This window comes from Chlamydotis macqueenii, chromosome 15 (genome assembly GCF_036417535.1).
Source record: "Chlamydotis macqueenii isolate bChlMac1 chromosome 15, bChlMac1.mat, whole genome shotgun sequence".
Taxonomy (NCBI): domain Eukaryota; kingdom Metazoa; phylum Chordata; class Aves; order Otidiformes; family Otididae; genus Chlamydotis; species Chlamydotis macqueenii.
In genome coordinates, this window is record NC_141570.1 from 3199525 (window position 1) to 3224523 (window position 24999).

Sequence of the window (24999 nt, forward strand, 5' to 3'; positions counted from 1 at the left end):
TATATATACACTATATAATGAGGCAATATATAATACACACCGTTTACCATTTTACAGTCATATGTACAAGATGTCACTAAAAATAGCCACATTTCAGGCAACGCTGCCAGGGACACCGGGAGTTTTATTTTTTTTTTTCCTTTAAATTAATCATTTTTATTATTCTTTTTCTTCTTTTCTTTCTCCCTTCTTTTTTTTTTTTTGTGTGTGTGTGTTTTTTTTTTTATTTTAAACGTGTGTTTTTCGCTCCGGTGTCCGAGGCGAGCTGCTGAAATGACGTTTTGTGGCCAGCAAACCTTGAGGGCGAGGGGCTGGGTGGGACGGAGGGGACGCGACAGGCGGCGGGGACGCGGGGCGCTGGCTCTGCGGGGTCGGGGCCGGGGGGTACGGAGGGGGGGCCAGGGCTGCACCCCCTCCTCTGCAGGATGCTTTGCGGCTGGCGGCTCTGGTTTTGGGATGGGATCTGGGGTTGATTCGCCCCGGGTTGGTTATTTGGGGTGCGGGTGGTGCGAGGGCGGGGTGCGGAGATCGGGGAGTCACACAGGGCTCCCCGCAGGGACACGGTCGGGGGGGCGATCCCAGCACTGGGCAGCCCCCCAGTTCCCACAAGGAGGCCGGGAAGCGAAAGCTGAGGGAGCGGAACAAATCCAGCGCCCAAGGCAGCGATGGGAGAGCCAGGGCCATGCAGAGGCAGGAAGCAAGTGCCTCCTCCTCCTCCTCCTCCAGCAAGGACCTCACTGGAAGCCATTTCTGTGCTGCTTGCACCCAGGGCCATGGGGTTCAGCACCCAGAGCCTGGCGTTCAGCACCAAGAGCCCAGTGTTGAGCACCCAGAGCCCGTCCCAGCCGGAGGAGCCACAGAGGTGCTGGCGAGGCCGAGCAGAGGGAGGAGGGTTGGTTTTTGGGGTCCCGCAGAGCAGGACCACGTGTCCCGGTCCCAGCAGCGCCAGCGCCCCACGGAGTGGGAGGGTGGTGGGGTGCAATGGGCCGGGGTTTGGAGGGAGAGACTGGGGCAGGGGCAGCCCGGTGGGTGCCCAAGGGTCCAGCCAAGCGCCCATCGCCCCGGTGGGGACCTGGGTGCTGGGCGCAGGGGCTGGCACCCCGGGACAGGGTGGGCAGACAGGAGATGGAAGAACGAAACGGAAAAAGCAGAGTGGTGTTTCAAACAGCAGGCCGTTGTTTGTACCTTTTTTTTTTTCTTTTTTTTTTTTTATCCTTTTTTTGGTCTTTTTTTTGTCTTTTTTGTGTTCCTTTTCTCCGCCGCACGTATATACAGACACCGTGAGGTTTGCTGAAGGCAACATCTCAGATCAGATCAGTGTGAGATATGGGGAGCCAGGACCCGCGGGGGGTCTGGCGGCCCCACAGTAAGACAACATCGCCGAGACCCCCCCCTCGTACACCCCCCCCCTCCCCGACACCCCCCCCCTCCCCACCCCGCCCCTCCCCATGTGCAGCGATCCCGGGCCGGGGGGATCCCGTCCCGTCCTCCCGTAGATCCAGGCCGGGTTTTGCCGGGGCGCGGGGCGGGAGGGAAAACCCGGCGCTGGCTCGGCCCGCCCGGAACGGGCTCGGGGGTTTGGGGGGACACGGGAAGGGGGCGGCAGCGCTGCGCCCACCTGCGGCGGGGGCGAGTCCCGGTACGGCCCGGCCCGGCCCCGCTCCGCTCCCGGGGCGCTGCCTCCTCCGCCGGTCCCTGGCTGGGAGCTACACCGGCTGCCTCTGCGGGGAAAAGGGGGGGGGGGTCAGTGGGGAGCAGCCCGGTGGTCCCACTGGGGGTGAGGGGGGCGATGTCCCCTGGGGTCCGGTCACCCGGGCTGGTGGGGATGTCCCCATCAGCAGCCACTCGTGAATAACTGGGTGCCCACCCGAGACGCGGGGGATCAGTGGCCCACCACCCGCTCAGTGCACAGGGAAGGGGGGGGATAACCCCCCCCGGTAACCCGGCCGGGGGTCCCGGGCCTGGCTGGCTTGTCCCCGCAGTGGAGGGGTTCCTGGGTGGCCCAGTATCCCCCAGGGACGCAATGCCCCACCACGACGCCCCGTCCCACGTGGGGCTGAGCACCCAGAGCGGGTGGGCTGTGGAGCGGGGTGTCCCAGGGGGGCGCAGTCCGAAGGCAGGACCCCCAACCCCAGGGGCTGTGAAGCACTGGGAGGGGGCGCGAGGTGGGGGGCTCCGGGCTTACCTTGTGTTTGGGACACTTCAGAGAGAAGCTCTCTTCGGTTAACAAGCAACCTGCGAGGAGAGAAGGCCGCATCAGGGCAGTCCCGGCGCTGCGGGATGGCGGTCCCCGAGCAGCGAGGACACGGCGTCCTCCACGGCCTCCCGCCACCGGCCACAGCGTTTGCACGAAGGGTGCAGCTGAGGCCACCCAAACTCATGACACCAGCCGGCACTAGCGGTGCAAGGGGCATCACCATCCCGGCAGGCAGGGAACCACGAGCCCACCCTGGCCCTTGGGTGGGCTCGAGCGTCGTGGAATGGCCGGCCCTGCGGCCAGCTGGGTCTGGGGGTGCCGGTGGGGGGGGGGGGGGTGTCCCCGTACCCCTGTCCCCGTGGCCGGGCTCACCTGTGTCGACGGCACACGCGTAGTGGTAGGCGTGGGGACACCCCTTCTGGCAGCAGCCCACCGTGGCTCCCGCTTGCTGGCAGCTCGAGCACTTCTTGAAACGCACCCCGGGGAATTCGGAGCGAGGAAGGAGAGAGGCAGAGAGACAGAGAAGACCCCGTCAGAGCCCAACGCAGCAGCAAAGCACCTCGACGGCCCCGGCCGCAAGGACATCGCGCCGGCGTCCCTGTGTCCCCCGGGCAGCATCCTTCCTCCCGCGCTGGCGCACCTCGCTCGGCCGCCCGCAGCCACGCGCGAGATTTCTCCCCGGGCGGCACCGAGCCCGCAGCCACCCGCCGTGGGGTGAAGGGACGCGGCCTGGGCCGTGCCGCGGCTCGGTGGCAGAGGACCCCCACCATCCCCACCTCCCGTCCCCAATGGGTGCTGCGGGGATGGGAGCCCTTGGCCCCACGGGGGGCAGGTAGGGAATATGGCCAGCCCCAAATCCGGTACCAGGGGGCTTGTCCCCTCCCTCTCCCCCGTGTCCCCGTGGCGAGCTCCCAGCAGCATCCTCCCCATTTCGCTCGCTCGACGTGCCCGTGCCCCTCTGGCTCTGGAAGAGAAGCAGGGCAGGGCCATCCCCTTCCTCTGGCTCCCCTTCCCCTGCAGCCCATCCCTGCAGCGTCAGGCCGCCGCATTTTTGTCGCCCACCCTGCCTTCGCCAGGCCATGGCTGTCCCCCTCCGAGCCACCCCATGCGACGCACGACTGGGCCAGGGGATGCGACCCACCGGGCTCAGAATCCTCACGGACCCGGGGGGGGGCCCTGCTACCCTCCCAAAAGTTAAACAACATAAATAAACGCTTCTACGCCTAAACCAGGGGCTTTGGGTGCTATCAGAGACGCAGCAGCACAAATCTGGAGGGTTCACGGCGTGTGAGCACCCAACCCGCTCTCCCAGGACCACTCGTCGGGGCCGACCCTCTTAATTTTCATCCCGGCCGGAGGCGCAGCCACGGGAACGGCTTCGGCTGAAGGAGGCCAGCGGGAGAGGCCGCCCCGGTGTGCCGTGCCGTTCCGTGCCGTGCCGTGCCGGGCGGGCAGCCGAGCTCTTACCAGGTCGGCAGCCGCCTTGACGGCCTCCTGCAGCCCGTAGAGCTTCCCCGCCACCAGGAAAACCCCAGCGGTCCATACGGCACAGGCCTCGTGCAACCAGTGCTCCTGCGTGTCGCCCGCCGGCTCCTGCGGCGGGGACTCGGCCTTGTGACATTCGTGCCGCCGGGGCTTTTCGGCCGCCTCCTCGCCCTCTGTCCTCTCGTCACAGCAGTAGCAGCTCTGCAGCCTACGAAACATGCCCCGCGGGCTGGACCGCAGCGCGCTCTGCTTGGCCGCCTCGGCCGCAACCTCCGGCCGCGCCGCCTTGCCGCCGGCGCCGCAGCCGCCTTCCGTCCCTCGCGCCGCCCGCTCGACTGCGGCGGGCGGGATGGCGTCCTCGCCCGGCCCTTCCGCCCGCGCCTTCTCCTTCAGCCGCGACTTCTTCTTGGGCAGACAGTCCTCGGGGTAGTAGGGCCCGCAGAGGTCCCCCAGGTCCTTGTAGTTGGCGGGGTTGCGGCACAGGCAGCAGACCAGGCAGGCGGCACTCAGCGCCTTCGACACCACCGGCCCCATGTGCATGGTGGAGGAGGCGGGCAGGGCCGCCCGCGGCCGCGGCGTCGAGCCGGTCGGTCCCCGTTGCAGCCTGACCTCCTCGCCGGGCGAGTTGACGACGGTGCAGGTGGTGGTGAACTCGCCGCGTCGCTCCACGTGGACATAGGGGGCGAAGGGGGGGGCCCGATTGTCCGACCGCAGCCGCTTGCAGGAGATGTACTTCAGCCGGATCTCGGGCTCGGCCGGCTGCAGCAACGGGGCCTGCTGGGCCTGCCGCCGCCGCTTGCCGCGGCTCTTGCACCGCGCCGGCACCGCCTTGGCCTTGCCGTGGGCCAGCCGCTTCCGCTGCCGCTTGGAGTAGCCGTTGTAGTTGGAGTGGTTGGCCCGCGGTTTCGGCCCCCGCGCCGGCCCGGCGGCAGAGCGTCCCTCGGGGGGACCCTCGCTGCCGCCCGCCTCCTTCTCCTCGCTCTTTGGTTTCTTGCCCTCCCGTGGTGCCTCCTCCCCGCCGCCCGGGCCGGCCGCGCGCTCCCGGGGCGGCGGCGGCAGCGGCGTGGGGCCCAGAGGTGCCTTGGCCATGCCCAGCGCCGCCGCTTTGCCCTTGCGGTTCCTCTTCTTGGGCAGAAGCCCCAGGCTCTTGGCCGCCATGGCGGAGCCGGGCTGCGTCCCCATGGCCGGGGCACCAGCCTCGCCCTGGCAGCCCTCGGCAGAGAGCTTCTTCCCGCCGCCCAGCTTCCCCTTCGGCGCTCGGCCATTGGGGTTTCGGCAGAGCTGCTCGGCCGGCGGCGTGGCGGGAGCCTTCTGTGCTGCCACCGGTTTGGGGAGCCGCGTGTCGCCCGCCGCCGGAGCCACCCCGCCGTGCTTCACCGCCCGCTCCCTCTCCGGCCCCGCCGGGCTCAGGGACATGCTGTAGGTGGCTGCTGCCACCGTGGCTGCCGGTTTGCAGGCAAACTTCTTCAGGTTGGGCGAGGTGATCTTCTGGACGATGGCCTCCAGCTTGAGGCCGCGGCCCTTGCGGGGAGGCAGCACTTTGGTCTTGGTGGCCTCCTGGAAGGCCGCCCGGGAGGTGATCTTGATGCAGACGTCAGGGGCTTCCTTCGGCGGGGGGGGCTTTGGGACGGCTTCTCCGGAGCTTTTGGGTGGCAGCTTGGCTTTCACCTTCCTGGCCATGGGCATCTTCTTGAAGAGGCTGGTGGGAGCCTCCAGCTTCTCCTCCTTCGCGCCGCCGCTGTTGCTCCGCAGGACCAGGTTCCTCTTCTTGGCGGGGATGGGAGAGATGAAGGTGGACTTTCTCTTCAGCGAGTGCAAGGGCCGCTCAGACATCTTGCCCCCCACGCCCGGCCCTGCTTTGGGCAGCTTCATCCTGGCGCCCACCTTGCCTTCCTTGTGGGGGCTGCCCGGGGCCGCCAGCTTGAAGGCGGGTGGGAGGTGGTTGTTGGAGATCAGCTTCTTGGGCGCCTTGCAGTTCTTCAGCCGGACATCGGCCGCCCGCTTGCCCCGCCGCCTCTTGGTGTAGAAAACCTCCTGCGTCTTCGTCCGGGAGCGCAGGATCATCGACCGCTGGTCCCTCTCCCCTGCCTCCACCGAGTCCCCCTCCGGCGGTGTCGGTCCCGCCGCCTCCTCCGCCATCACCAAGCTGGGCACCAGGAGGGTGGCGTCGCCGCCGGCGTTCTGGACCACCTTGGGGGCCGGCCGGCCGCTGCGCTTCCTGGCTTTGAAAGCCACTCGCTGCTTCACGCCGCAGGTGGGCTTCTTCCCCAGCTTCTCCTGGTGCGCGGGGGCCTTCAGCCCCTCCAGCGGCGCCGGGGCGCGGGGTTCGGCGAGGGCGGTGAAGGAGCGAGTGCACATGCGCGCCGGCAGACCCTCGGCTGGAAACCGGGGCGTTTGGCTGTGGGCGTTCTTGCTCGGTGTCTCCGCCTGGCTGTCTGGCCCGAGGCAGGTGCCGGCCACGCCGCCGGCTGCTGGCAAGTCACTGAAGGGGCTGGGCACGGCGCCGCCGCGGCCGTCCCCCTCCGGCAGCCGGCAGTGGACCCTCTTGTTGCGAAGGCTCTTGCCCCGTGAGACCGGCTCCATCTTCCCCAGCGTGTTTTCGGGAGCGAGCTGCTGCTTCACCGCGACCGACGGGGCGGATTGGGCATCGGCCACCTCCGGGTGGTGGGACATCTCCCCTCCACCGCTCTCCTCCTCGGGCTGGATGTGGGGCAGGGAGGACTTGAACCAGCTCTTCACCTTGGTCTCCGTGCCCACGGCGGGGCCCAGCAGGATGACGGACTGGCCGGACAGGCGCGCGGCGGGAGCCGAGCTCTCCTTCTCCACCGTGCTGACGGTCTCCTCTGCAGACACAGGCACCTCGCTGGAGGACAGCACGGCGGGCATCTCCGGGGGCTTGGGCGATGAGGCGTCGTACGTCACCGACTTCTGCTCTGAGCCGGCCAGCTCGCAGAGCGAGGAGTACTCTTCTGCCTCCAGGTCCGACTCCTTCAGCTCCGGCGAGGAGATGATGGGGATCTCGCTGAAGTCCCCGGTCGAGCAGCAGTGCCGGGTGTCCTGCAGCCACCTCTCGCTGTCCGCCTTTGCCGCTTCGTCGTAGGTCAGCGTCTCCTCCTCCTCCTCCTCCATCACCTGCTGGCCAAAGTCCCGGGCCGGCTCGCTCTTGGCCGGCTGCTCACCGTCGCACAGATCCAAGCCGCAGGCATTTTTTTTCTCCTTGCAGGAGCCCACCAATTTGCTGGGGAACAAGCCCTTGGGGAGGTCGGTGGCTTGCAGGTCCTTCCACCGCAGGCACGCCTCCCCCAGGCTCTCCTCCGGCCACTCGAAGTGCTCCATGGCGTTCTCGGACCCCACCGAGTTGGCGGTGGTGTTTGAGTAGCAGCTGTAGCCGGTGGCTCCCGCGCTCGACGTCGCCGCCGGGATGCTGGGCTTGGAGTCGAAGGCCAGCGGGGCAGCGTCCTTCAACGCGTCCTTGGTCTCGGCAGCTGTGAACTCCACCTGGGGACCCTCGTACACCTCCTCGCTGAAGTCCTTCCCCGCGCTGGCCCCTGAAGCCTTGTCCAGCTTGATGGGCTCGGTAAGCGTGCTGGAGTCACCCTGGCTGGGCCAGGCGCCCTTCACCATGGAGTCCAGGCAGGGCCGGTGGTTCTCCAGCTGGAAGGGGGACTTGGTAGCCTCCTTGCTCAGCATGGGCGAGTTGGCCCAGGCTTTGTCCGCCTTCTCACTGATGGCATCCTGCAAGACGATGATCTCGGAAGCCAGCTCCTCCTGGGACAGAGCGCTGAGGAGCAGCCGGGGACAGTCCCGTTCATTGGTCACGTACTTGGTGAAGGTCTCCAGGGGCAGGCTGGCGTGGATGCTCTGGAAGGAATCATCCGATTTGGTGGACATGTCATCCGGGGAGGTTACGGAGCAGGTGGACACCGACTCGGGCTTCGCCTTGGAGTTGCTGTTGACGCGGGCAGGGCTGCGGTTCTGATTGCAGTACAGGAAACTCCTCTCCAGCTGATCCTCCGACCCGCTGAGATAGTCGGCGTCCTGCGTCTCGGCGTGGACGGACTGGGGGGTGCTCAGCGGGTCGGACAGGGGGGTCCCCACCTGCTCCGCCGAGTAGGTGCTGCTCTCGGGGCTGCAGTGTTGCCCCTTGAGCTGCTCGGGGGTCCTCGCCGGGGTCTTGACGCCCTTTTTCTGGGGCACGGCCGCCTTGGAGAGCAGCAGCTGCTGGACGGTGTTGGAGATGTTCTCCACCTGGGAGGTGAGCGCCGTCAAGCTCTGCAGGCTCAGGTCCGACAGCAGGTTTTCGGGCAGCTTCTCCTTCTGCAAGTTTTTGCAGTTCCCGGATTGAGCGTCGGGGCTCGTCCCGTCAGTGGGAGAAGGGTTCAGCAGCGGCATGAAATGGCTGTGGTCCGTGATGCCGGCCGGGAAGGCGCCGGCGCTCAGCGGCTGCTGGCTGTACTGGAAGTTCTCCAGGTTGGGCATCAGCGGGGAGGGCGTGGAGCTGTAGGATGGGGACCTGCCGACGGAGCGAGCCGGCGAATGGCTGGCGCTGGGGCTGAAGGTTTGGTAGTACTGCTCCGGCGTCCGGACGGGCGGCGCGTCGCCCTGGCAGTAGGTCTGGCCCGGCTGGTTGTAATGTTGGTACTTGGCCAGGTTTTGGTAGTGGAGGGTCTCCGGGGCGTGATGCCGGCCCTGCAAGGGCTGCGGCGGCTGCGGGGGCTGCGGCGGCTGCGGGGGCTGCGGCGGCGGCTGCGGGGGCTGCGGCGGCGGCGGCGGGGGCTGCTCGTAGCCGATGCGGTTGGGCTGGTAGCCGTGCAGGTTGGGCACGCGGGGGCCGGGGGCCAGGCTGGCGGCGTTGCCCAGGGGCCGCTCCAGCGGCGGCTGCCCCGAGGGTGCCGTGCAGCTCTTGTAGGAGTGCGCCGGCTGGCTGCCCCCCGGCACCGAGGAGTAGGTGGAGGAAGCGGGGAAGGACTGCGAGTGCTGCCCGAAGTGGGGGCTCTGCGAGAAGGGCATGGGCGAGGAGACGTCGTTGGGCAGCTTCTGCCGCTGCAGCTTGGGGTAGGGGAGCGCGGGCGGCTGCTGCTGCTGCTGCTGCTGCTGCTGCTGCTGCTGCTGCTGAAAGTGAGTCCGGAAGGGCAGCGAGGCGGCCGCCGGCTCGTGGTACGGCCGCCCACCCGCCAGCGCCGCCGTCTTCTTCATCAAGCTGTCCTCATACTTGGCCACGCCGCCGGGCAGCGCCTGCGGCTGGCCGCCCCACGCCTGCAGGCTCTCGTCCCCCGAATAGCGGGCCGGGTAAGGGCTGTTCTCCTGCACGGCGTAATTGGAAAAGGCCGGCCTGCCTTGCAGCTGCTGCCCCGCTAATTGCTTGTTTCCCCGGTGGTATTTCTCCACGGCGCTGTTCTCGTAGCCCGAGTACGGCAGTTGCTGCTGACTGTAGTACTCCTTCGCCACCAGCCTCTGCCGCTCGCAGTTCGGCCCTGCCTGACTTTGATGCCTGTAATTCTCCAGGCGTGATGTATCTTGTGAAGTCGGCTGGTAGCTCTGCTGGTTGCCATGGAAACCACACCTTTCTCGAAAGGACTGCATGGCGCGGGCTGGTTATCTGCGAAGAGAGAGAGAGGCGAGAATTCAAATGAAGCATCACCACCGCGGCGGGCCAGAGAGCGCGGCCGCGCACGGAGAGGGGCCGTGTCGCGTGCGCAGCCGCCGGGGCGTCGCCTCGCCGGCTGGGGCCCGGTGCCACCGGCGCTGCATCGCCTCGCATCGCCCTGCACTGCGTCACATCGTCTTGCATGGCGTCACCCTGCATCGTATCCCCTTGCACTGCGTCACTCTGCATCGCATCGCCTCGCATCATCAACATCACCCGGCGCAGCACTGCCCTGCGCCGCCCCAGATCGCAGCAGCTGGCTTGGCACCACCTCGCGCTGCCCCGCGTCGCATCCTGTCACCTCGCGTTACATCGTTCGGCGCCGCGTCCCCTCACCTTGCGTTGCCCCGCATCGTCCTCCATCGGATGGCCTCGCATCGCCCCGCGCTGCATCGCCCCGCTCCGCAGCACGGTGCCCACGAGCAGGGGTCCGGCTGCCTCCTCCCTGCCTGCGACGCGCGCAGCCAGCTCTCCTGACCCCGCTGCTGGGAGTCTTCCCTATCTCTGCCGCCAACACTGGATTTGCAGGGCGAACAAACCCCCTCCCTGCCTGCCCCACGCAGCACAGCGACCCCCTGCGCTGCGCTCGGGTCCCCCAGCCCCCATGATCTGCATTTCACGCACCCAGCGCCTCTGCAAATCGCTTACCCCCCCTCCTCACACGCCCTCCCCGGGGACGCCGGGATCCTGCGAGCCCCTCCGAACACCCCGCTTATCGCCATTCTTTTTAATTATTGGGCTAATTACTGGAAGCAGCAGCGTGGAGGGCCAGAACCGCAGGCTCTGCTGCAAAAAAAAAAAAAAAAAAAAAAAAAAAAGCCATTTCAAGTCGCTGGCTCTGCCCGTCTCTGCCTGCTGCTGCCTCCCGCAGCCCCCCCGGCCCCAGCCGATCCCCCCTGCCCGGTGCGATACCATCTGGAAGCTGTCTGCTCCCGCCAACAGACGTCTATTAGCCCAGCGCCTCGTCACCGCCGTCATTAAACCTCCCCACTTCCTGGCCCCGCTCGCGTGAGGCGCAAGGAAGCACCTGGGTCACCGGTTTGATCTCGGAGGCAGTCAAAGCGGCTTGCGGGGGCTCATGAAAGGCTCGCTGGTGGCAGAGCTGGTGACGCCGGTGCTGTCCCCTCTGCCTTCATTACGGCGCCGAGCGTAACGAGGGGAGAGAATGGGACGCTGGCGGTGTCCCACGCCTGGCACCCAGCGGCAGAGCCGAGCCCGGCCGTGCTCCCTGGCACATCTCCCTGCGGTGCCAGCCACGCCGGAGGGGGCTATGTGCCACCCTCGTGCCACCGCCACAATCGGCGCATGGCTCCGGCTCCGGACGGTCCCTTTGTCGGCAGCTCTGCCATAGCCATGCAATGGCATCGCTGGTTTGATCACAAGCACCGCTGGAGCCGGGCTCAGTGCCACCCACGCCAGCCCGGCACCCCGGCCCCTCATCCCGCCCATCCCCTTTCGGATGCTTTCCACATCGCTCCCCCGTATCGCAGGCTGTGCGGGCAACCGGACACGGCTAAACCCAAAATCCCGGTGAGGTCGGTGCGAAAGCCCCCGCCGCAGCGCGGGTGCGGTGCTGCCCCGTCCTGCGCCGGGGCTGCCGGAACAAAGGCAGCAAAATCAAAGCCAGGCCTCTGGGGCAGCCGCGGGCGGCGGCGAGAAAATTAAAGGGAGAAAAGGGCCCCTCGCGCTCCACGCGGGAGCAGGTTTGGAAAACGAAATCGGCTTGAGAAGACCCAGGGTCGGTGCTTTAAGGGGAGGTTTGTTCCCCTTTTCCCTTCTATTATTAATTATCGTTATTAATTAATTGCTGTTACTTTTTCAAACAGCTGGGACAGAGCCAGGCGGAGGAGAAGCAGCGGTGCAAGGGGCTGGGTCGCTCAGCGGCACGCGGAGGGGACGCACGTGCGGCCTGCCAGGCAGACGTGGCCGAGCCAAAATCCCACCAGGCCCCCTTGTCCGGAGCCACGGCCCCGTCTCCTCGCAGGCCGCCCGGGAGCGGGGCTCTGCCAGGGCTGGGATGCTGCTGTTTGGGGACAGGAGGGGACACACTCGGCACCGGCAGCACCAGGACCTCTCCGAGGAGCCGGAGGCCAGCTCTGCCCTGGCTCTGCCGCAGCGTTGCCGGAGAAAGGCCGTGACAGATGTTGCCGCCTGATGCAGGCTGTTTCCGAGCAAACGCTTTAATGGCATCAAATCAAGCTGTCGACAGCAGCGAGGTGACGGCCCTTCTCGGGAGGGGGAGGTGGCCGCCGCCGCGTCCCGGGGGCCCTGCATGCTCGTTCCTCCCGCCACATCCCTGCCAGACACGTTCTCCCGGCCCTGAAGAAGTTTCCAGCCTGGCTCCTGCTGCCTCCGCGGTGGGAATCGATACGAGGCCTTGGACGCATGGCTGCGGACCGACGCCTGCCCTGGGCCAGCCCGGCAAAGCCACGGCAGTGTGGGTCCGTGGGAAGGGGTCCCCAGGGCATCCGTGGGACGAGGCAGGGACTCGGGGCCATCACGGTGCCCAAAGCCAGCGTGATCCTGTCCCCGTAAGGCAAGGAGTCGTGCTCGCCTCTGGCTACGTCCATCCCGGAGCATCCCACCCCACCCTGGAGCATCCCGTCCCCTCGGTTCCCAGGGACACGTGGACAGCCCAGTCAGGCCCACAGCTCCCAGCACAGCCCTGGTGTCACCCTTCGCGGACACGCAGGACCTGCTGCATCGCCCAGAGCCGGTGCCTGACCCAGGGCCATACCGCGGTGCACGAGGCCACGCTGTGCTGCGCGGGGCTGATGCGGCGCACGGAGCTGGTGTGCCGCGCGGGGCGGACGCGCTGCGCGGGGCTGGTGCCGGCAGCCGAGCCGGGGCACCACGCGGCGCTGCCAGGCCAGCGCATCCCCGCCGCTGCAGACGCCTGCCTGCGCAGCGGCTCGCAGCCTGCCTGCTGCTCGGGAGGATTTGTGCTGCGTGGCTGGGTTTGGTGTTATTCTCCTCCCTCTCTATCCCTCCTTCCTTCCCTTCCTTCTCTCCTTTCCTCCCCCTTCCCCCTCGGCTGGTAGAGAGACGGCAGGGCAGAATCCGGAGCTTTCCAAAGGCAGCCCAGGACCTTCCATGCCAGGTCACCCTCGGTAAGCACCCATGACCCCCAACGCCTCGGCCCCAGGGGCAGTGGGCATCCCCCGGCCCCCCGCATCCCGGCCTCGCTTCCCAGCTGCCGCTCATCCCGTGGGGCCTGATCCAGCGTCCCCAGCCCTGCTGCTCCTCCGGCTGCTCCCTCGCCTTCGCTGCTGCGCCATCAACGAGGACTCAACGACTAAAAATAGCAGCGCGCTCTCGCAGGGGGACGCTTGGCCATCGGAGCGGCGCTGGCACCGCGGACCCCTGCTCCTCACCCCAAACCCCCTCCAGCCCTCGCCTCCACCACCCAGGGGTGCAGTGAGGCAGCATTGGGGTGGGGGGCAAACGGCTGGACCCCCCCGGCCCCCTTCAGTGGCTCTCAGGAGGGAATAAGCGCCTATCAACGAGCATCAGCCCTGGATTTGTTTAATCGTGAGCTGGTGGAGTTTAAAGAAACCCTTTCTGGCCGGCTGCCACGCTGCAAACTGCTCCGGAGAATTCGCTTACGGAGGGAGGGGAGAAACGGGGAGGTGGGGAGGGGGGAAATGCACCCCCTTACCACACCCTCTCCCCAATGAACCCCTTTAAGACACCCCCTCCAATGCACCCCGTTATCACACCCTCTCCCCAATGCCCCCCCCAAACCCCCCCATCCCCACCAGCACAACACCACAACACCAACGCTCCGTCCCAGCGCAGCGACTGAGGGTGGTGGGGTGGGGGGCACCCACAGGGCAGACCCCAGCCCCCGGCTCCCCCGCCTCCGTCGCCGCGTTCCCCCCCTCTTTCGGCGCTCAGCCGACCGGAGCAGCTGTTCCTTGCACACTTCACTTGCCCGCAGATGATGATAAATGGAGCTGGGGCTGCGCCGCCCATTGCGCGGGGGTGGGCGGATGCGGGTAGCAAGGAAGAGGAGGAGGAGGGATGGGGTCCCCATCTCCTGCAGCCCCCCCAGATCATGCTGCTCCTCCCAGAGAGCTGCTGGGGAATTCCCTGGGCAGGTTCCTCCTCTCCATGGGTTTTGGGAGGGGGGGATCTGCCCAGGGAATTCCCATTTTAATGGGCTGCATCCCCACCTACAGCTCAGCGCCCCATTTAGGGAGCGCAGACCTTCATCCCTGCCCCCCCCACCCCCAGCTCTGCTCCTCCCCAGGGAGGAATTTTACTTGGGCAAAAAAACATCGCCTGCGAACCGCACTCATGACTCAACGTTTCTGCTGGCCCCCGTTCCTCCGTCGCTTGCCAGGGGAAGCCCGCGGCCTCCCCAACCCCATCCCCTCGCATGGAAATCCGGCTCCTCCGCCAGCTCCATCCTCTCTCCCCTCGGTTTTTCCTCCTTTCTTTGGGGAGGAGGGGGTTCGGGTCCTTGATGTCAGGGCTGGGAGGTTGGCAGAGGGTCGGGCTGGGGAGGATGGGGAGGCTCTGAGAGTCTGAGCGAGTTGCTGCGTTGTGTCTTGCTGCTGGAAAATGCCAGCTGGCAAGGAAGGATTTGAGGATTTGAAAAGGAAGGGAGGGGAAAAAAAGGAAGAAAAAGGAAAAAAAAAAAAGAAAAAAAAGAAAAAAACAAGGAAAAAAAAGAAAGAGCAAAGAAAGAAAAAAGAAAAAAGAAAAGGGAAAAAAGGAGGAAAAAGAAAAAGGAAGGGAAAAGGGAAAAAAAAGAAAAAAGGGGAAAAAAAAAGAAAAAAAAAGGCTGGAGGCTCACTGCAAAGCAGATGCTCAGCCTAAGCCTTCCTGGGCAAATTCCCTCTCCGGCGGGGAAGCGAGCTCCGGAGCAAAATTCACCGCTGGCCGTAACATGGAGGGAGGCAACGCGTGTTCTCGCTTCCCAGCAAGGGGACTGACATCAACCTTGGGGCGCCGGCGGGGAGAGGAAAACAAACCTGTCGTCAGGCTGGAAATACGGCCGGGGTCACGGAGCGACCCGGCTCTCCCAGCCTCCGCACCTAAATCCTGCCGCGGACCTGCCGGCGCGGGCTGCCCGCGATGAGGACGGGCAAAGCGAGCCCGTGCCGGGGGCACGGCCGGGCGCAACCGCGGCTGGTGGCCACGGCGGCGACCTTCAGCCAACCCTCCAGCCTGGAGAGGAGCGAGCGACGCGGTGCCGGCGTGAAGCGACAGCCCGGCCGGGGCTCGGCACGCTCCCATTTCTCTTTGCCTGACGGGTCGGGATCCTTCTTCCTTCCTCCCTCCCCTCCCGCTCTTGGCCTGACTCACTCCAATTCCAGCAATAATTAACCATTCCACTCATTACTGCGACCGCTAATATTACCTCCCCCATGCCCCATTTTGCCCCTCTGCCTCGCTTTCCCCTCGAAGCAGGATGGAAAACCACATCCCCGCACAGAAAACAAGGAGAGGGGAGCAGAGCAAGCGGGGAGACGCCGGCCACGGCCGCCTTCGTCACCAAGCAGGGCTCTCCAGATGCAAATAAAAGTTCTCCCAAGGACGGGAGGGCCAATGGATCCTCGCCCCGGTCCCGGATCCACTCCGCACTCGGCTGTCTCGTGAGCCGGCGGCTCAGGGATGCCGCAAGCGGATGCCGTTGAACACGAGGGTGCACGGGAAAGTGATGAGGATGGCTCACGGGCCCCCACGCTCCGTTGGCTTGCGGGCGCCCGCCGAGCCCTCCGGCCGGGCAAAACCACACCAAACCCGGCGGTGGGACCTGAGCTCGGAGCCATCCTGCACCCCGCACGGGAAACCCGGCTGGGATGGGCCCACTCCCCACTGTGCCTCAGTTTCCCCACCTCTGCGGTGGTGCAGGTTTGCACGGACGGGAATCCCATTCCCAGACAGCACCACTGGGCTGGGAAACGCCAGACTGGGAGCACAGGGATGGAGCACTTCCCGTGCTGGGGTCCCGCATCCCTGCCCCCGGCGGGTGTCTCCATCCCCAGCAGCCCTGGAGACCCCAGAAGACGACGGGCGGCTATCACCCCCAGGACATTTCCAGCTCTCCCAGTCATGCCACTGGGTCCATCCCCTCTGGCTCCAGTGGGTCAGGCTCTGCCCCGGCCACAGCCAGTTTTTCCCCGCAAAACTTTCCGCAAATTCACGCTGCGGGATGGCTGCCGCCATGCTGAATCGCGCCGCCCGAACCGGAGATCCCCAAAACCAGTACGGCAAACCCTCCCGGTCGTCAGTGCCCTGTGGATGCCGCGTTTCGGCGTCTGCTTGCAGACGGGTCTGTCCACCGGAGACGGATTTGGCCGCGTCGCTGCCAGGCTCTGCCCTCTCAGTCATCTCCCGCCAGCAGCAGACAGCTCGGTAATGAAGCGTAATGCTCCGACACTCCCCTGAGTGACAGTGGCCAGCACCGGCTGCGTCCCCGCGGCTCGGCACAGCCTCTTCTGCCTGCTGGCGTGGGGAAAGAGAGGGGGAAAAAATACGAGCAGCCACGAGCAGGACATCTCCCAGCCTGGCTGGACCTCTCCTAAGGGATGCTGAGCAGGAATTCCCCCAAGAAAACGAAAAAAAAAAAAAAAGGAATAAAAAGGGGTTGGAAAAAATAAATCGAGGTTAAAAAAGAGAATAAAAGGGGTCTGAAAAAAATAAATCAAGGTTCCATGTCATGTGATAAATTATTTCAGCATTATACATTCCCCGTCTCCGCACCGCACAGACAAACACCGAGGCAGGTGAGCTGGGGCAGGAGATTTCCAAAGGCCTTCTCCCGGTTCCCAGTTATTGACTCCGTCAATCACCGCGGGCGCCGTCCCAGCCCGCAAAATCCTCCTGCTCCTTTTGTTCCTGCTGAAAAAACCAGGGGGGTGAAAAGGGGAGGGGAGAGGAATTTGGGGCAGGGAACTTCCAAAAGGGATGATTACGGAGTTAATCTGCCTGAAATAGATAAGGAGCTTAGAGCTGCTGGTATTTGACTGTCCAAGTTTGGATTCAGCGCGTCTTAAACACCGGCTGGAATGTACTTAGATATGACCAAAGCACACGTCCCCCCGAGGAATTACCAGGTTGCCAATTAGATTTGCTTCCCAGATTCACTCAAACCTTCGCAAGCTTCTTCAGAGCAGGAAAATTGCTGCCCGTCCCCGGGGAGGCGGCGGAGCAGCCGGCAGCCACCCAACCCCGCAGCCGGCAGCCGCGCGGCAGAGACGCCGGCGGCACGCGGGCGGCCACCGGGATTTGTGGGAAGGCGGCACAGGCGGGGCGACGGCGAGGATGCGAGGATGCTCGCGGCGTGGAGGCACCGGGCACGGCACGGCGGACACTGACGGAGGGGTTTGGGTGGTTTTGGGTGCTCGGGGATGCGAGCGTGAGCCTCGCCACGGTCACGGCTCAGCACTGGGGATACCAGAACGCTGGCCAGGCTCTCACCAGACCAGGCTTAACGTCTCACGGGGCTGCAGAGCCGGGGCTCTCCCCGTCTCCGACCAGGCTCCCGGTGCCAAAATCCAACCCAAATTGCGCCAAAGCCAGCAGTGGCCAGAGCCATCCCAGCCTCTGGGCACGGGACACCGAACAGAGCCACGAAGCCACACTGGGGATGGCAAACAAGCCCGGCTCCCGGCCCCCTCGGGCACCCGGCACACGACGAGCTCACCGCAAGCCCAACGCTTGGAGCAGCGAGACCCCCTGCCCGCGCTGGGGCGGGGGTCACCACCACAACCAGCACCGGGGCAACGCGGCGGTAGAGACACAATCATCCCTTGCAAAGCATCTCTCTGTCCATTTATTTTAACTCCCCAGCTCCCACCCTCGTTATTTACGGTGCTCCGTAATGTGACGGTGAAAGTGATGCAGTTTGGGGGTTACACGACCATCGTGAAGGGAGAGCCATCACGGAGGACCCCCACCACCAGCCCCCGCACCCCAACACGCAGGCGCCGAGCTCCTTTCCTGTCCCGGCAGCACGGCCGGGCTGCGCTCGCTGAATCCAAGCTGGGTTTCTCCGCCGGCATCCCAATCCCAGGGAGAGGCGTCGGGAGCGGCGGCGCGTCTCACCGGGCTCATCTCGGCATCGCCGAGCGGCGGCGGCGTGATGGAAAGTTGCTGGAACATCAGCTTTGGATGCTGAGTCCTGGTAACAGTTGCTATGCGAAACATTCAGAGGTGGAATTTACTGTCACAGTTAATAATAGATGAAGGTTTTAGAATTTTTGATGCTTTACATTTTAAGCCGTTTGATTTATAATGTTGCAGAAAAGGAGGGGAGAGAGGTTGGGGGGGAAAAAAGGCAGGAGCCGAACGGCAGCGCGTGGAAAACACGCCGAGCGGAAAACCAGGGCACGATCAGGACTGAGCCCCTCAATCACCAGATTGCACTTCACTTTTTTTGTTGTTTTTTTTTTCCTTAAATCACTGCATCTCTTCTCATTCTGCCCGCGCGCCCCCGCCGGTGTTTTTTTTCCGGCAGGTTGCTGGGTTATTTACTTGCTGGCGCTCCTCTCCCCTCTCGCAGGTGTATTTCAAGTAGGCTCCTTAAATAGCAGCGAGCCGTGCGCCCGCGGCGGTGCGCGCTGGGTCGTGCTGATTAGCAACGCGCTGCCAAAAAAAAGAAGGGTCTCATCTCCCCGCCGAGCCGCCGCCACCGCTGCACAAAGAGGTGCCGATGCCCCAGCGCGTGGGGATGCTGTGGCCGGATTCGGGGGGACGCTGGTGCTGCCGTGTCCGCTCCCGGCCTGAGCTCTCCTTTCCAGAAAGCGGCAGCGAGTACCAGCGTTGGTGCTGCGCGACGGACCTCCGTGTCCCTCGGTGTCCCTCAGTGGCCCTTGGTGTCACTCAGTGTCCCTTGATGTCTTCCAAAGGCGCCCAGTGCTTGGGATAGCTTCAGCTCCAGCACTGTGTTCTGGCTTCTCCCAAACCCTGGAGCAACCCAACATCCCAAAGGTGCGTGTGAAGCGTCCCAACACCCCAGATGCGTGCGATCGGGCAGAATTAATCCCAGCTCGGCAGGGTTTCGGGTCAGGCACGAGGCGGGGAGCAGAGGGGGACACCACGCCTCTGCTGCGGGCACTGGGCACGCAGCTGTGCCTCGGTAAAACTGGGAGGGGAGGATGGGTAGGAGGGGATTCCCCCTGTGTGCCCCCAAACCGAGAGGTGTCGCGGCGCAGAGGGCAGGAGCCGCGTCACGATGCTGTCGGGAGGACGCGGGGGCTGGAGCTGGGATGCCAGAGCCTCCGACACCCGGAGACACCCCAGCCCTAAACATCTCTGTGGCTCCTGCCAAGGCCCCGGGCGGACACAGGCGCTGTCGGACCCCGGGAGGTGGCTGGGGTGTGTCCCCCACCGCTGGCACCCTCTGGCCCCTCCAGAGCCCCCCGCTCCCCCCAGGACTGGGGATTCCCAGGGGTCCCAGGCTGAGCTGCTCCGTGATGTCTCAATCAGGGCTCGTGCGTCGCCCCATTTACATACGCACAGCCCGGCCGCAGCCGAGTGTAATTTCTTTATAAAGCGGCTTTGACGCACGGGGTATCTCGCCTTAATGAGGAGGGTGATTCCACAAAGATCCGTTACTAATGGGCTTGGGGGCAGGCAGCGCCCGCGCGCAGGCGTCTGCTGCCAAAACCAGCGCCGCGACGCGCCCGGCTCTCCCCCAGCCAGCTTCGCACCCGCGGCTCAGGCGGTGCTGCTGATCCCAGTCCCGGCGAGATCTCGGTGTCCCCGCGTCTCTGCCGGCTGCCTCTCTGCCTTGCGGTAAAAACGGCGTGGAGGTCCAAAAACGCAACCGCGAGGCACATCTCGGCGTGGAAACCATTCAGCCCTTCCCAAAAAGCAGCTCCAGGAAGGGAGATTGAGGCCAGCGCGGCTCCGGCGTCCCCCCGGTACCCACGAGGTCCCCCCTCGAAACACCAAACCCTTGACGTCTCCGTTTGCGCAGGCACCCGCTCTCCGCCACGGCGCCGACCGAAGACGCCGCTCCCACCAGGCGCGCGCTCAGCCCGCCAGCCATCAGCCCGTCATTTCCCGAACCGCCTCGTTCAAAACCGTAAAAAGGCTTTAAAACCCAGGACTCCCCCAAGAGCAAGTCCCTCCCTCGCAGAGCCTTGACAAATTCAGCGCACCGATTCAGCCCTGCCACTCCCTCCAGCCCCCCACCCCGGGGACCCCCCGTTAGCGGCGGGTGCCTCGTTAGCCAGCGCTGCGCCGACGATTGGCTGAAACTCATTTGCGGCGTCAAGCGGCTCTGCCCCAGACACCTTCTCATACGACCGGAGGCGCGGTACGTCCCAGGGCACTGTCACAATATATTAAGACGCGGCGCTAAAAATAAGCAACGGCAAAAAATATAAGCAAGGAAACCGCAGTCCCCGCCTGCCCCTGCTGGCCTCGTGCGGGCAGAGCCCCCGCAGCCGCACGCGGGCTGGGGGAGCACGGCACGGGAGAGAGGATTTTGCTGGGTTTTACTAAAATGATGCATTTTTCCCTTCCCTTCGCCCCCATCTCCAGCCGCACTGAGGGGCGAGCCCCGCGGTGACACACGGGATGAGGTGACGAATTGTCCCAGGGGTGGGTTTTCTCCACGCATCGGGGGTTTGGGGCTGGAGCGGAGCCCTCGCCTACCCCACACCTCGTCGGGCTGCCGAGCTGGGGGTCGCCGGCGCATCACCACATGCCCGGTTGTGGTTTGCCGTCGAAGGCACTGCTGGGATTTGGCCGGCCCTGCGTCAGACGCAACGCCTGGGCTGGTGCCCCGCGGCCGTCCCCATCCCGGCAGCTCCCCAACGGGGTGCCCGTCCGCAGACACCCCATTTCCCCGGGCACGTGAGCGCTGGGGCGGCACAGCCCGCGGGATGGCAGCTGGGATGCATTTTGCACCCGGGGAAAGGGGGCAGACGCCGGCAAAAGGCCGCTCGCACCTATCCCGCTGACAGGTCCCGTGGGGATGTGGGAGACACCGGTGGGGACGGAGCCTCCGCCACCTCAGGGAGATGAAAGAGCAGCTCCAAGCTCAAAGACGGCTCCGTGCCTTCAGCCGAAGGCGTGCGGCCGCCTCGCCGCTCGGGCTGCGGCTGGAACGAATGCATGCACATACCTCTGCCCCGGCACGGGTGTTTGCTCTTCTCCTCGGCGGCTGTGATTGATTAAAGGATCAGGGACATCTGAGAATGGAGGCAGCAGCGGCAGCGGCAGCAGCAGCTCCCTTTGGACTTGGAGAGCTTCCTTGCCTGCTGCTTGCTGCTGCCGTTGCCTGTCAGGCAGCTTTTAATCAAGGTTTGCTTATATCTGCAAAGGCCTTTCCCAGAGGGATGAAGGGAGGAAAAGAGGGGGGGAGAGTATATTAACATGCCAGCCACCCTCCCTCTCCCTCTCCTTTGTTTATGGAGAGGGTCAGCGCTTGGAAACGGCTGGTGGGGACAGGGAAAAGCGCTCTGGGGGCACTGGGGGTGCCGGCGGCGCGGTGCGGCTCTCGGCGGGTCCGGGTGCTGTGGCGTGACCGCGGGTAGGGAGGGCATCGGCACCTGGCCAGGACGCGCGTGGCGATGGCGACGGCACGCGGAGGAAGCAGGACCTGGTGGCCAGTGGCTTCCTCCTGATGGCCCTGGACACGCGGCGTGTCCCCACAGGTTCTGCAGTGGGGAGGCAGAGACCAACCTGGACATCCCGGAATCGTGGTCTCAGCCCGGAGAGACCAGCACCGTTCATTAACAGAGACCAGCACCGTCCGTACGCTGAGAGTGGCCAGGCAGGGATCCAAGCCAGCCCCACGGAGAGTCGGGCTCTCCCACCCTACAGCGGCACCGCGGCCGCAGCCGGGAGCCCCGGGGTGGCCACGCCACGATGTCCCATCTCCCTTCTGCGGCGCGGGCTTGGGCGGCGACACCGGGGCTGCAGAGGGACCGACGGCAGCCCCAAACCTCCCAGGGATGGGTTTGCCCCACGACGCTGGGATTTCAGCAGCCCCATCAGCACCCACCACAACGCCGTCGCCCGCTCCAGCCCCAACCAGAGCCCGTGGACGCCCGTGCAAGCGGCACGGGAGGACGGGTGACCCCCAGCCCCGCGTTCCCCCGCCGAGCGACGCGTCTGCCTGCGCTGCCGCTCGCGCGCGTCGCTTAGGCTCTCCGTGTTATCTTATTGCTCGGCTAATGACCTGCTAAAAGTATTATGTGAAAAACCGCGCTCTTAGCCAGCCATTAAACTGGTTAGGACCAGCGGGTCATGCTTTATTGCTTTAATAACTGAGTTTATGAAAGGTCGTCTCATAACTGATAACATGCATAATTTTTGTAACTTAATTAATGCTGCTAATATACTGGAGTCTCCATCAGCTGCTGTTGCAGCCGATGTGCAGTTTGCACCCGGAGCGGGGCCGGGTTGCGTATCCCGGGCCGGGCTCTGCCCCGCCGTCCTTGCCCGGCGGCACCCGCGGTGCCAATCCGCATCAAAACCCTGCCACGCCACTTTTCTGCATCGGAGCATCCCGTTGGGGAACGTTCCGCCCCAGAAAGGAATTGCTGCGAGCGGGCGGAGGGGCACAGGGGCCAAATCCCGGCTCCGAACCCAACGAGGCCGTAGAGAAGGGATTTCTGTGCTTCCCAGCCCGTGCAGCGGCCGAGGGCGGAGGTGTGACCCGCGATCAGGGCGAGTTTTGCCCAGGGAAGGACAAAAAACCTCTGAGGGATGGGAGCCGTTCCAGCAATCCCATCCATCCCTGCCTGGAGTCAAACCCGAGCGAGGGAGCTTTGCCCTGAGCGGGGATTTGGGGCTGCGCCCCAGGAGGGTTTCCTTTGGCAGCCCCGGGACCGACCCTGCTCCTCGCGACGATGACACGGGCACGGGGCTGGCACCCGGGGGCTGCACATCAATCGCGGCCTCGTGGAGGTAAATGTCACGCAGCCGGCCGCCTTCCTTCCCAGCGCTGTATTTCTGAAGGACAGCCTCCTTGATAAGAACACATTTTTCTCATTAAAGGGGGAAAAAAAAGAAAATAAAGATGCAAACAACTTCTCCTCACCGGCCCTTGCACACACCCTGAGGGGCTGAGCGTCTGTGGGGGGAGCTGGCAAGCGGAGGTGTTTTCCAGGCAGCAAAACCAGGCCCTTCCCTTGCAAAGAAAAAATAAAAATAAATAATGTAAATAGGAGCCCAGGTGCATGCGGTGTGCACGTCCCTGATATGCTGCCACCAGCAAATCTGGTGAGCTGCGAATCCCCGGCACCGCGCATCCAGCGCCGCAAATCCGAGCCGCTCCAGCCGCCTGCTTAGTTTTGCAAATTCTTTCCTGCTGGCTGCGAAAAGCCAATATGTCTGCTGCTCCCGCTCCAGCGCAATAATTGTTCGGCGCTGGTTATCATCCTGCCAGAAAGGCACGAGCTACCGCTGGGGCACTCTGCTTGCTGTAAACGCAGCTAGATGATTTCCTAGCAAATGCAAGTTTTCCAAGGAAGTGGGTGGAATCTGCTTGTCTCTGATTAGACAGCTTGGGTTTTTGTTTTCCTGGTGCTTGAGAGAGAAGAGAAAAAAAAAAAAAAAAAAAAAAAGGAGGCATAAAATATGTGGCTTTCCATCCCCTCTGCCCTGAAACACAGGCTCGCACGCATCCCGGCGATGGTCCCCCTGGGAGGCGCAGCTTTGCCCACACTCTGAGCAATGATCCTGCGGAATGAGGCTATGATCCTTCATCAATCATCGCCCAGCGCTTCTCCCTCCCGCGCCCGCCTTCCCGGGCCGTGCCCACTGCGAACGTACGGCTCCTGCCGCTCCGCTCTCCCCTCCCAAAATCCAAGGGTGTAGGGTTGGCCTCTCCAGCGCCCATGAGGTCAGGATGTTATTCGGGGCCGGGGAGGGACAGGGCAGCCCCTCTGCCCCTCTCCCAGCTCGAGGGACGCTCAGGAAGGGATGCGGGATGCCGGGGAGCCCTTCCGCAAGGAGAGGATTGCGGGACCGCCGCTCGCAGGCAAGGCGAATCCCAAATTCCCGGGCCAGCGTCCAGGCTAAGCGGAATGCTGCGAGGGAGGTGGGATCAGGAGAAGCCCTGAGGCTACGGAGAGGCAGGTCTGCCTCCCCGCCCTTGCCAGGGGAGGAAAAACGACTTGAAATTAAGATTTCCTGATGTTTGGGGGCTTGGAGACCTTGACAACCCCTGCGTCCATCTGGCTCTTCCCCTCTCGCGGCGGCTGGCTCCTGCGTCCCCATCTATCCGTGAATACCAATTACGGTTTAGGAGAATGTATATCTGAGATGTGCAAATACAAAAGGCAGGAAATAAAAGTCATCTCTTACTGAAGAGGAGAGGTAACCATGACTACCTGGGACCTCATTTAAAACTGTGCTGGCCGCAGGCGAAAAGGCAACGCTTCCCATTGTTACACACGTTTACGGAAAGCTTTGAAAACCCGTTTCCCCCCCAAAACCAGCTGGGAAGGAAGAATGAAATCGAGAATTGGAGAGGGGGAGGATGTGGAAGATATTTATTGGTTTTTGCGGGCCGGTTTTGCGTCCCCCCTGCGTAAAGACAGCCGGCGAGCTGCAACTTCAAATGAGCAACTCGGAGGCAGAGGGAGCGCCGGCGGCTGCGGCATCGTGGTTCCAGCGCCATGTGGCAGCCGGCCGGGATCCCGCGCAGTAAAGCTGCGGCTCGAGCGCTCGGAAAGTGATGCGCCCTGGGAGGAAGGCGAGGAGCGAGCGAAGGGCTCCCGATGCCGCAAGCGCTGTCGGGATGTGCCGGGGGTTTTGGGGAGGCTCTCGGTGCCGACCCCAGCCATGCCACGTGGTTGCTGCTCACCGCGTTACGGCCCAGCCCAGGCACGCTCTGCCCGCGGGATCTCATGTGCCGCAGCCGTGGGTTGCGGGCTGGATCTCGCATCCTGCAGAACGGATGCCCAGGAGGTCGGGGAGCGACTGGGAAGCACCGTCTCCCCAGTTGACCCCCTTCACCAGCCAGGTCCGCAGGGCCGACGCAGGCCCGGGGGATACTGGCTCGCTGTCCCGGGCCACCCATGGAGACACCCAGTTGCTCCGACACGGATGCAACCGCGACCTGCTCCATTCACCCCAAAGACTGGGAACGCTGTTCTCTGTCCACCAAAGACCGGGAACGCTGTCCTCCGGCCACCAGCCCAGCTGGGGCCTTGCACCGCTCTTGAGCTCAGGGTTACAAGGCCGATGACGGTGCAATTCAATTCCTCCTCTCTTGGTTCAAGAGCCACCCCACCCGCCATGCTAGCAGTGTGCCCCTCACCAAGGTGAAGTAAAGAAGGCAGCCTGTGCCTTTTGCATCACCCCATGAGTGGCCGCCGGGTCCCCGGGGTTTTGGGGATGGCTTTCCCCATGGGCGACAGGATCGTGATGTCCCCCCTGCATCAAACACAGCCCGATGCTGCCAGGGAGGGATGTCCCAGCAGGACCACTGCAGGAGCTGGTGCCCACAGAGCGGAGCCAGCGTGGGGTGGAGAGGGGAGCAGCCGCCTCTGGCTCATCTGGGCCCTTGGGAGGAGCCAGCAGTTCCCACCTGGGCGATGCGAGGTCCCTGCTCCAGCCTTACCCTGTCCGATGCGAGCAGCCGGCAAGGAAGATTCACCTTTGTGCACGCACGGATTTGCTAGGCCCAAAGGAGGGATCAGTGCCAGTTCCCCACTGGGATAAAGCCACCGGAGTAAAGCCCCAGGATGGG

The 24999-nt window shown here is 64.4% G+C and overlaps 1 protein-coding gene across 3 annotated transcripts in view; it reads right to left on the reverse strand.

Moving 5' to 3' along the window:
* Window positions 1-1472: 1472 nt before the first annotated feature.
* RAI1 (retinoic acid induced 1) overlaps window positions 1473-24999 on the reverse strand; it is a 71727-nt gene continuing 48200 nt past the window's right edge. For all 3 annotated transcript variants that reach the window (XM_086760148.1, XM_086760149.1, XM_086760151.1), the window contains 4 exons: window positions 3665-9281; window positions 2570-2663; window positions 2186-2235; window positions 1473-1721 (listed from right to left, as the gene is read on the reverse strand). In XM_086760148.1, coding sequence (XP_086616274.1) covers window positions 1707-1721; window positions 2186-2235; window positions 2570-2663; window positions 3665-9265 — 5760 coding nt within the window. In that variant the 5' untranslated portion in view covers window positions 9266-9281 and the 3' untranslated portion in view covers window positions 1473-1706. The remainder of the gene's footprint in view (window positions 1722-2185; window positions 2236-2569; window positions 2664-3664; window positions 9282-24999) is intronic.